At 25.3% G+C, this 12,021-nt stretch overlaps 1 protein-coding gene across 1 annotated transcript; it reads left to right on the top strand.

Moving 5' to 3' along the window:
• Positions 1-6,552: 6,552 nt before the first annotated feature.
• LOC137825493 (putative inactive purple acid phosphatase 27) lies at positions 6,553-11,865 on the top strand. The gene is made up of 13 exons (XM_068631166.2): positions 6,553-6,922; positions 7,071-7,158; positions 8,126-8,392; positions 8,467-8,575; positions 8,703-8,817; positions 8,925-9,057; positions 9,617-9,804; positions 10,364-10,550; positions 10,644-10,711; positions 10,824-10,914; positions 10,999-11,187; positions 11,316-11,396; positions 11,556-11,865. The coding sequence occupies exons 1-13, from the start codon at positions 6,558-6,560 to the stop codon at positions 11,607-11,609; spliced, it is 1,935 nt and encodes a 644-aa protein (XP_068487267.2). The 5' UTR covers positions 6,553-6,557; the 3' UTR covers positions 11,610-11,865.
• The last annotated feature ends 156 nt before the right edge of the window (positions 11,866-12,021 follow it).

The raw sequence follows: 12,021 nt of genomic DNA, 5'->3' as shown, positions 1-12,021 counted from the left end.
TGATCCGAAGAGGTCTGAATAAGGGTTCTAAAGTTGAGCTTTATAGTTGAGCTTTTGTTTTGTGCATTCAGGTGGAGACAATGAAAGAAAAAATGATTTTGTCTTTTTAATTTGTACACATCTTGATCTGCCACCATAGATTCTGAGATTTCTAACCAGAATTTATTATTTTACTGTTTCCACAAAATTTGAATTATTATTATTATATCATTGCCGGCCAAACGAAGTTTCTTGATTCCATGTCTCTCTTCCTTGGTGCTTAGAACATAGTGCATCGTGATGAGGGGACATCAATGGTTAAACATTATTCTTAAATGCCTCCAAAAATGTTTATTGGATTAATGTAGAAGTGTGTGTTCCGACAAAATGGGTCACAAAGATTTGTTTGCAAACCAAGATTTTGTCTCACTCCTGCGTCTGCGGAGAAAGAACGCGCCTCCACCAAACAAATGGGAATGATTTTTTTTTAGGAAAATGATATGTTTATAATTCATAGTGTTTTATACCATTTTTTATGTTAGTTTAAAAATAAATATATATAATGAAAAATAAATTTGGAATTAAATGGTATAAAAAGTATTAAAATATAATAATAATGTAGATTGTATAAAAAATATGAATCGTATCATTATTATTTTTAACTGAATAATGATACGTTGATATTTTATATTTATTATACTACAACTCTTAATATTATTATTTTAATATATATTTTTTATATTATTTAATTATAAATTTATTTTTTATTATATATATTTATTTTTAAATTCATTACATCAAGAATTATATCAATTTTATATCAATTTTATAAAGATCATCAAAATATCCTTTCTCTTTATAATTAATGTCATAAGATGGGTTAATTCTAGTTAAATAATAATTTTAATTACATAGATCGATAAAATTATAATTATTGCATCATAAAAAAATTATTTAAGTAGGGCTGATACTTAATGTTTAATTTGAAAATGTTAATAGTTTAATATAAAATTTGTAACTTTTATTTTAATTATAATAAGTTGATTTAAATTAGTTTAAAAAGAGTATAATTAAGATTTAGTTATGTTATAAATTTGAGTATTTTGAGCTGATCGGTTATAAAATATGATTGGATTGAGTGTTTAATTTTATTTTATTTTATTTTATATATATATATATATATATATATAACATGGTCTAACGTTACTTTTGTCTTCTCATTTTTAATTTATACGTCAATTTGTTATTTTTTCTCTCCAATTTTTTAAAAAATAGTTTAACTCGTTTTTTTTTCAAAGAACAAGTTGATCGTGTGAGAAATTAAAGAAAGAAAGAGCTAGTTGATTGATTTTTAAAGACGAGAAAACAAAAATAATAATAATGTTATCTCATTAATAATAAAATCAAACGATAAGTACTTAGATGAAAATTAAAAAAAAAAATTATACAAATTCAATTAAAAAATTAAAAAAATATTTAAAACTTAATTAATGTATAATTAATGATAGATAATAAGTACACTTTCACTATTGTAATTATTTAAGTATGACTGATACTTAACGTTTAATTTGAAAATGTTAATAGTTTAACTTACCTTATTACGGTATTTTTCCTATTGTAATTTTCATTTTAATTGTAATAAGTTAATTTTAATTAATTAAAAAATAAGTATGATTAAGATTTAATTATCTCATAAATTCGATTACTTTAAACTGAGTATTGATTATAAAATATAATTGGATAGAGTCACTACAAGAAAATTATGAAATAAAAACTAATTTTAGAGACAAAAAATTATTAGTTGTTATAATGACTAAATTAGAGACTATTTTAGGAACTAAATAAATTTTTGGTTTCTAAATTAGTTTCTATTATTGTTAAATGATTTATAAATTAGTATTTAATTAGCAACGAAGGTGTTTGCTACCAAATTTTGAAACTAAATAATTGGTAGTTAAAACATTGATAGCTAATTAGATACCAATTTAGAAACTATTTAACAATAATATAAACTAATTTAGAAACCAATTTTTTTTTTAATTTCTAAAATGGTTTATAATTTAGTTACTATTGCAACTAATTATTTTGGTATCTAAAAATTGGTTTCTATTTTATTTCTATTTTATGATTTTCTTGTAGTGAGTGTTTAAATTATTTTTTATATTTTTCTATAAGTATGATTTTTTTTTCAGTTAAATAGCTGGTCTAATGTTACTTTTGTTTTCTATTTTTAATTTGTAGGTCAATTTGTTATTTTCCTCTCTTAAAAAATAGTTGATTTAACTAGGTTTCTCTTTTTAAGAGGAAGTTGTACGAGAAATTAAAGAAAGGAAAAATTAGTTGATCGAGGAGTTAAAGACAAAAAATAATAATAACATTATCTTGTTAATAATAAAATTAAACAACAAGTTGAAAATAAAAAAAAGATTATAAATATTTAATAAACACAAAAAATTTATCAAAATGTAATTAAAAATTATTTAAAACTTAATTAATGTACAATTAATAATAAGTACAGTTTCACTAAATAACATTATCCTATGTGAGAAGGGATATACTTTGCATCTTGTTTAAGAAGCATAGGTTTCATAATCAATTCTCAATTTTTTCATGGTGGTGTAAGAGCTTCCACTATGATTTGTTAAACTTAGTCAAATTTTACATTGTCTTCACATTTAAAATCTAAATATTTAGTAATTTAGTAGATATCAATTTAAAAATTATTTATTAATAATAAAAACTAATTTAGAAACTAATAATTTTTTTAATTTTTAAAATAGTTTCTAATTTAGTAACTATAATAATTAATTATTTTTTAGTTTCTGAAATTGATTTCTTCAGTGTATATGTATATAATAATATCATACAATTTTCCTACAAATATTCGAGGAAGCTTCATCTGCAACATTCCACCTTTTCTTTATAGCCATAACTATTAAAAAAATGAAACTCAATTAGTGTAACTTTTCTTTAAGATAAGTTTTTCTTTTTACCTAAACTGCAAAACCTATGTGTTGGAGCAAAGCAATGCTTAAAGTGTGGGAGATTCCAAGGTTTAGGAGATTGTTGTTTTTCTTTTGAGACGCCAAAACTTGCCTCAAAAACATAAATTTATTATACGTAGAAAACGAAAACACGAAAAACCAAAAGAATTTCCTCTTTGAAGCACTTCCAAACAGAAAAGATCAACATTTGAAGAGAGACTATGCACATTTATCTTTGGATCAAAATGTATCCAATCCAATAATACATAACCTTAGTTCAAACTTTATACCTAATTTTTATTTACTACAATTTATATTTGTGGTAAAGAAACTATTATAATGAATATCGTCGTGTTTTCTTTTACGTCAAAAGAATCTTCAACGTTATCTGTATTATAATATTATAACATCTATAATGATTAGTCAACCTAACATATTATTCTATTACAAAAATTTGTTTTCACCTAAAAAAACTATCAGCGACCTATTTCAATAGTTTCATTATTACAAGTATTCAATAGTTTCATTATTACAAGTATCTAAGAGGTCTAAAATTTAAACTAAGAAGGAAAATCAATTTAGTGATAGAGTACAAATACAGAAAAACATAATATTTGATTTTCATATTTTAGTTTACATGCAATTTTGATTTCTCTAATTTTAATAGCTCGTATTTATATTTTACTTAAATAGATTTTTGTCTCTTAATTTTTTATTGATATGATAGTATAATTAATTTTTTACCTCATGTGTTATAATGTTATTAAAGTGGTAAATTTTTAATTTAATTTTATTAAACAAAAGAGAAACAAAAGGAGAAAATATTTTGAAGAGCTTCTCAATTATAGAGATTTTTTTACTTTTAACTGTAAATTGCTATTTTTGTGTTGACTTTATTATATTCAAAATAAATAGTGAAAATAGTTAAAAGCAGTATTTTTTATTTTACATTTTGAATTTGTTATTTCTACTTTAAAAATAAACTCATAAGTACAAGCAAATGAATGTACGAATCTCAAACACACTTAATTATAAGCAAATAGTATTTATTTTGGTTTTAACTATTACCAAAATTTAAATTATAAATATTCAAAACAACATATTTTTTATTTTTTTATGATATTTATATTTAAAAAATATAAATACAAAAATAAGTGCTCAAGTCCTAACACTTTTAGTTATGAATATATTACTTTATTTTGAATTTAATAATTATTAAAATAAAAAAATAGTGAGAACGAAAATATTTGTATTCAATTCTTTGAATACGATATTTTAGAAAAAAAAATCATAATTATTGAAATAGTTTTAATTGTTGAAATTTTACTTGACTTTGGCTTTAATTTTTCTAAACCTTTTGACTTTCAACATTAAAATGATGACTATATGACTTATGATATGAAAAATAGACAAAATTTGTGTACAATCGTAGACAAAGGTTTAAGGTTGGATTCCCATAAGTTTCTCTCTTATATAACTGAAAACATTATTTTATTTTAAAATAAGGCTAAATCATTTGTTTATAAAAATAATTACATAATTTGCATTTTTCAAACAATTAAAATATCATTACATCTACATTTTTATTTACTTTTTGCAACTTTAATTTGTACAAAGAAATTAAAGCTTACTTAAAGAGTAGGTATGAAAACAAGAAAATTGATTTTGGTTTCTATTTAACTTTGAATTCTAACACACAAAGTACTCAATTCCTCGTATAACATTATTTACACTTTTATTTATTCATCTAGTATCCTTTTGTTTTTATTTTTCTATTTAGCATCATTTCAAAAGTAGAAAAGTAAAAAAATTAATAAATTAAAAAAATGGATAATTTTATTTTTAAATGCATTAAATAAATAAATATTTTAATGTTTAAAATAGTTAGAAATATATGAATAAAGAAATAAGTTTTTACAAAATAAAAATAAAAAGTAATAAATTAAAAATGTTCAGTTTAATTTTTTTTAAGAATGAAGAAAATAAAAAATTAAACCCTACAACAACATAAAAGTTGAATCTATAAACAAAAAATAGTATTTATTTTTATTATTATTGATGATGTAATCATGTTAATTTCAAGTAAAAAAAAAAATCTAAAAAAATACAGGACATAATTTTTTTAAAAAAGTCAATTAGTATTAATTAGTAGTAGACACAAATAATATTGAAGTTTCTACCCTAAATGCAAAATCCTAAAAAAAAAACTAATATAAATACTACACTTAATGTTTGAAAATGAGAAAAAGAAAAATGCAAAAATAAATAAATATAGAAAATAAAAACAAAAAAAAATAGAAAAAAAAAGAATGACAGAAAAAAATAATAACTAAAAACATAAAAATAAAGGCAAAACAAAATAAGATAAAGATAAAATATATAAAAAAATAAAAATCAAAACAAGATAAAGATAAATATATATATATATATATATATATAATAAAAGACGATACTAAATAAATATATATTGAACATAAAAAGGAAAATAAATGAGAGATGATCATTCATTTAATATTTTTTTTAATGATACATTAAATAGTTTGTGAACATAATTAATGATGAGAGGTGGATGATCCAGTAGTGTTGTGACACATTCTTTTTGTGTGTCCGGATGTTTGATATTATGAATATTATTTTGTTTGATCATGTTGTTATCTTATATCCTTATTCGACTTGACTTAGGCCTCCTCTTGAGGTTCTTTTCATAGGCATAATATTTGACCCGTGTATACAGATCAATACTCTTCAATATTATCTGTGTGTCCACTACTAATTAATACTAATTGACTTTAATTTTTTTATAATTATGTCCTGTATTTTTTACTTGAAATTAACATGATTACCTCATCAATAATAATAAAAGTAAATACTAATTTATGTTTATAAATTCAATTTTTATGTTGTTGTAGGGTTTATTTTTTTTTCTTCATTCTTAAAAAAATTTTAAACTAAACATTTTTTAATTTATTACTTTTTATTTTTATTTTGTAAAAACTCATTTCTTTATTCATTAATAACTATTTTAAACATTAAAAATATTTATATTTTTAATGGATTATAAATTGAAATTATCAAATTTTTTTAACTTTTGAAATGGTGTAGATAAAAAAATAAAAACAAAAAATACTAAATAAGAAAATAAAAACAAAAGAATAATAAATGAAAAAATAAAAGTATAAAGAAATTGAAAAATCAAACAAATTCTAAGATTTTCATCATACAAACCATCATTTCCAACTTAAATTTAAAAACAAAAAAATTTAATTAATATATTAATTAAATTATATATTATTTTAAATACTAAAACAGTTATTAATTTTTATATTAATTTATATTATTAATAAATAGTTTTTAAATTAAGATATAATTAGTTACACGTCTTGATAATTAATTACATATTAATTAAAAAACTATTTATCCTTAATAAAAAATTAATAAGTTTTTAACCGATAAATAAAATTTATTTTAATAATACAACAATTATTACTTTTTGTCTTTAAACTTAATTTCCATTTAATATTTTCTAGTAGTGGTTAAGGCTTAAGAATTATATTAAGAGATCAAATTTGGTTGAATACTAATCAATCAAAATCCATGTCTTCTTCTTATTCTTCATCTTCCATGGAATCTTGTAAATGGGTTCTGAAATATGTATCAATGTTGCTGGTTTTTTCCCTCAGACTCTGTTCTTCAACCTCTGAAACCTTCAATTCCTCACTTTTGGAGCGAGTGATCAATGGCACCAAAGCCATGCACCGCAATTTCACTGCTATATCAGAATTCAGAACGATAAACAGAAAAATTCTGAGTGATTGTTCTGCTTCAAACCCCTTTATCAGTGTTCATGTCACCTCAAATTCCACCCTGTCAGATGAAGGGTTCGTCACAGTCACAGTCACTGGAGTTTCCAATCCTTCAAAATATGATTGGGTTGCCATGATCTCACCAATAGATTCTGAGTAAGATTTCAGTAACATCACATCATGTGACAAATGCAGATAGAGATGATGAACTTTTCACCATGATTCTTACTTATTATTTGTTCTCAATGTTAATTCCAACACTAACAATTTCTCTGTTTCATTGCATTACATTGGTAATGCACAGTGTTGATTCTTGTTTAATGAAAGAGTTTTTCTATCTGCAAACTGGTGATACAGCAAAACTTCCTCTGCTTTGCCATTACCCTGTCAAGGTACAGAGTATTTTCAATTTTCTTCATTTTTTTTCCCCTTTGAACTGTTTCAGTGTTCTACATTTATTACTACCATATTCCTACCAGAACCCATTAATTTATTTATCCACAGTTTTGTCATATCCAACCAGCTTTAACTATCTTTTTCTTAAAAAAAATATTTTTTTAATTTATTTTATTTATCAGTTTGATATTTTATACAATATTTTTTCTCTCTTTAACTAAATTAATTAATAATAATAAATATAATATTAAAACTGTCATATGACAAAAATATAACTAATGTAACATAGGCCAATTTTAAAAAGATAATAATACATTGACATTTACAGCTCATACTTTTTATATACTTACATTACTCTGTATAGAAAAAACATATCTTTCCCATCTTAATAAATTAATATTTTATTTTTTAATTTAAAAATATTATTATATTATTATAAATAGTGTCAAATATATGTTATTTACTATAGTATCATAAAAAAAAATCTATATTTCTAAACTCATCACAATAAAAATTGTATATAACTTTAAAAATTGTCAAATTATCATTTCTCATTTTATAATTGTTCATTTATTCAAATGTTCATATTTGAGAAAATTTATATTACAAGTTATTTAAGATTTAGGATTGTGAACATATCAACATTATTTTGAACCAATAATATTATTGGTGTAGGTTGTCAACATATAAAAGTATTCTTCTGAACTAATAATATTTGTAATTAATAAAACTTCATCATTAATTAATGATTAAACATAACAAAAGAGAGATAAAAAGAGTTGAAAATCGTTATCATAAATTAAATATTTATGAAAAAAGTCAAACTTGATGTTTCATTAATGCAGTTAATTGGTTTTTTGTTTCCACATACCAGAAATCATGCAAAGAGATGCTCTTTCTTCTCTAATTGATGTGAATACCATATATTTGATCATAATAATAAATGATTTAACGAAAACGCAGTCACAATTCATGAAGAATGATCCAAATTACATGAGTTGCAAAAACAAAGAATGCAAGAAATATGAAAAAGGGAAATGTGTTGTCTCAACATGCAGTGGTTCAATACAGTTTCATGTTGTGAACATTAGAAGTGACATTGAGTTTGTGTTGTTCTCTAATGGATTCATAAGACCCTGCCTTGTGGGAAGGTCCACTCCTCTGAAGTTTGCTAATCCTAAGAGTCCACTCCATGGACATCTCTCAAGCATAGATTCATCTGGAACATCTGTAAGAACCACACTGTTTTTTCTGCTTCAAATGTTCTCTGTTCATCTATTCTCAGATGTGATTTGGTGTTGCAGATGAGATTGACATGGGTCAGTGGAGACATGAAGCCTCAGCAAATTCAATATGCAAATGGAAAAATAGTTACTTCAACAGTTTCTACATTTTCAAAAACTGATATGTGCAGTGAGTGATACCTTTACTCTAGTTTTATATTTGTGCTATTGAAGTGTAGCAATTTCTTTTACATAATATAAAACAACTCTTTTAATAGTTTTAGCCATCATTGTTGGTTTCCATTTGAAATGAATAGGTTCATTTCTACCTAGCCCTGCTACGGATTTTGGATGGCATGATCCAGGGTACATCCATTCAGCAGTTATGACTGGCCTTGTCCCTTTAAGCACCTTCTCATACAGATATGGAAGGTAAATTGAGGATATGGTTTGAGAAACTCTACATTGAACATCAAAAATTTGCATTTGTAAGCATTTCAAGAAAAGAGATGTTGATTTTCCTTCTGTTTATGGTCCAGTGACTCTGTTGGTTGGAGTAAACAAATCATGTTTTCAACTCCACCAGTTGGAGGATCAGATGAGCTCAGATTCATTGCATTTGCTGATATGGGCAAGACTCCTCTTGATGCTTCAGAAGAACACTACATTCAGGTAAATTGCTACTTCAAATGTATTAGCATTTATATTTTAGATGCATATTGAGATATTAGGTAATAGAGACACTGATACGATATGGACACGACGGAAATACGTATAATCTCTAAAATGTAGAATACGAGGACACAGATCTATATATCATGAATTATATAAATTGATAATAAACATTTATGTGGAACAAAAGTATGTTTCAGTTTTTTTGGAACAGAAAGATATTTTCATGGCTGGTTCAAAATGATTTATTCCTTATTTTTATAATCATACTAAAAAATTTATACAATAAGTTTGAGTTTTTAAAAAATAAATGTATTTCTTTTTTTTAAAACTGTGCTAGAATTATCATAAATCCAACAAATAATTTTTGAATTGGACACTTCACTGACAGTGTCCTACGAGTGTCAGTATTCAATACATGTGTTTGACACGAACACACCATTTAAGAGGAATGTCCGAATGTCCGAGTCTCATAAGACAGGTCACTCTATGATTCAGTTTGTGGTGAAAGGTTTAGGTATTTTGTATTGACCAGTTCTTGTCTTGTTTTTTCAAACAGCCAGGAGCACTTTCTGTGATTAAAGCCATAGCCAGTGATGTAGATTCCAACAATATAAATTCAGTGTTTCACATTGGAGATATAAGCTATGCAACAGGTTTTCTTGCAGAATGGGATTTCTTCCTATACCTTATCAACCGAGTAGCATCCAAAGTTTCTTATATGACAGCAATAGGGAACCATGAAAGGTATGCCATCCACATGAATCATAATTTTGTCTAGCTAACATTTTTCCTCAAAAATATACATGACTTGAATTTTTTTTTTTTTTTTGACAAAAGTTCCCTTTAAATCATTACTCAATTTCTTGTAGAGGTATGAACTACTTAATATTTAAAATGTAATACATGTGGTTAAAGATCGTATATCGACTAGAGATTAGAACATTTTATAATATATAAGTAGTTGCAAATCTCACCTTATAAACTAGTTTTATAAGGTTAAGTTAAGCTTAAAATCCACTTCTTCTTAATATGGTATCGAAACCATTTAGAGTTTATCTTGACGAAATTCTGTTGGGTTTATTAGGCTACTCGCTATTGAGTTACTATAGACTTAAAATTCACTTCTTAAGATGATATCACATCCATTTATAGTCTATTTTAAATAAAGTTTGTAAGACTTATTAGGTGGCTATCGGGCTACTATCAGACCAACTATAAATACATAGTCTCATGCACGAGTTGACAATCTCGACATGAGGGTGTGTGTTGGTGATAATATTCTAAACCCCTTTTTTATACTCAGGGATTATATAAATTCAGGTTCAACATATTTTACTCCTGACTCTGGTGGGGAATGTGGAATACCTTATGAAACATACTTTCCAATGCCAACTTCAGCAAAAGATAAGCCCTGGTACTCTATTGAGCAGGGAAGTGTTCATTTCACAGTAATATCAACTGAGCATGACTGGTCAAAGGATTCTGAGCAGGTAAAGTGAGGGAAGTTATTGTTCTGTTTCTTATATTTATACTTCAATTGAATAGTTACATAGTAATGTAAATTGTAACTTCACCTACTTCAGTATAAGTGGATGCAAAAGGACATGGCATCAGTTAATCGACAGAAAACTCCTTGGCTAATCTTCATGGGGTAACTAAGTTGTTCACATACACATTCTTATAGAATTGTTTGTTCCAACTCCATGACATTATTGGATCTATGATCTATCTATTAAGCATATGCATGACATGTTCATGTGCAGACACAGACCAATGTACACTTCTACCAATGGATTTTTAGCTTCTAGTAGCAACTTAGCTGAAGTTGTGGAGCCATTGCTAATTCAAAATAAGGTTAGCAAATGAAGCTTGTGAGATTTTGTTTACAGTTTCATTGACATTCTTGTAACAGTTGACCATATTCTGAGACTGAAACAGGTTGACTTGGCTCTTTTCGGCCATGTTCATAATTATGAGAGAACTTGTTCTGTGTTTCAACATGAATGCAAGGCTTTGCCTACAAAAGATAAAAATGGAGTAGACATATATGATGGCAGAAATTACAGTGCTCCTGTGCAAGTTGTCATTGGCATGGCTGGTTTTTCCTTAGACAAATTTCCATCCAGTGTATTTATCCCTTCTTCATATTCTTTCATTCTCAATCATCTACACTTCATATATATCTACATATGTTCAGAATTGTGCTTCTTATTTTGAACAAAGCACTCAAAATTTATGTTTTCTTGCATCAACAGAAGAACAGTTGGAGCCTGAAAAGGATTTCTGAATATGGTTATATAAGAGCACATGCTACAAGGAATGGTTTAAAAGTGGAGGTTAGTATTTTACATAGAAAATTAACAGCAAATCACCCTGATAGAAAATTATTGAGTTCTGATTTTGTGCCTTTAGAATCACTCTATACCTTAACAATGTTTTTAATTTGAAGCATTTGGAGATACAAATTATATTGACTATCATCTGTTTCATTGTAGTTTGTTGTCGCAGATACAAAAGAAGTTAAGGACAGTTTCCATATTACAAAATGAAAACTCTCTCAAGAAAGATAAAGGGAATATTTTAGAAGGACCATACAAAAAAACAGTAATATATGTTAGGAACAATTTTTCACTCTTTATACTATATATGGTTGTAATGTTACACAATTTATATAGAGTATATGAGGTGTAAGAGTAAGTTCCAATGATCATTGTAAGAATTACAGAGACCATTAAATCATGTTCTAAAATGGGTGTCATATAATCATAATAAACAATGCATGGTGAAATGGGTTTTGATTCTTTCATTCTAGCTTATAACTTAAGAAGTGCCTTCATAAATTACTCATCATTCATCTTCAAGGCATTGAGAAAGTCCAAAATAATGGAATTTTATGCTTATGATTTTAATTAAGGAAGCATATTAAAGATATGATTAGTTGAATATTCTATATTGACTAGA

This window comes from Phaseolus vulgaris, chromosome 11 (genome assembly GCF_051622355.1).
Source record: "Phaseolus vulgaris cultivar YP4 chromosome 11, ASM5162235v1, whole genome shotgun sequence".
Lineage (NCBI taxonomy): Eukaryota > Viridiplantae > Streptophyta > Magnoliopsida > Fabales > Fabaceae > Phaseolus > Phaseolus vulgaris.
The sequence above is the reverse complement of the archived record's forward strand: the minus strand, read 5'-3'. Positions and strand labels throughout refer to the sequence as shown.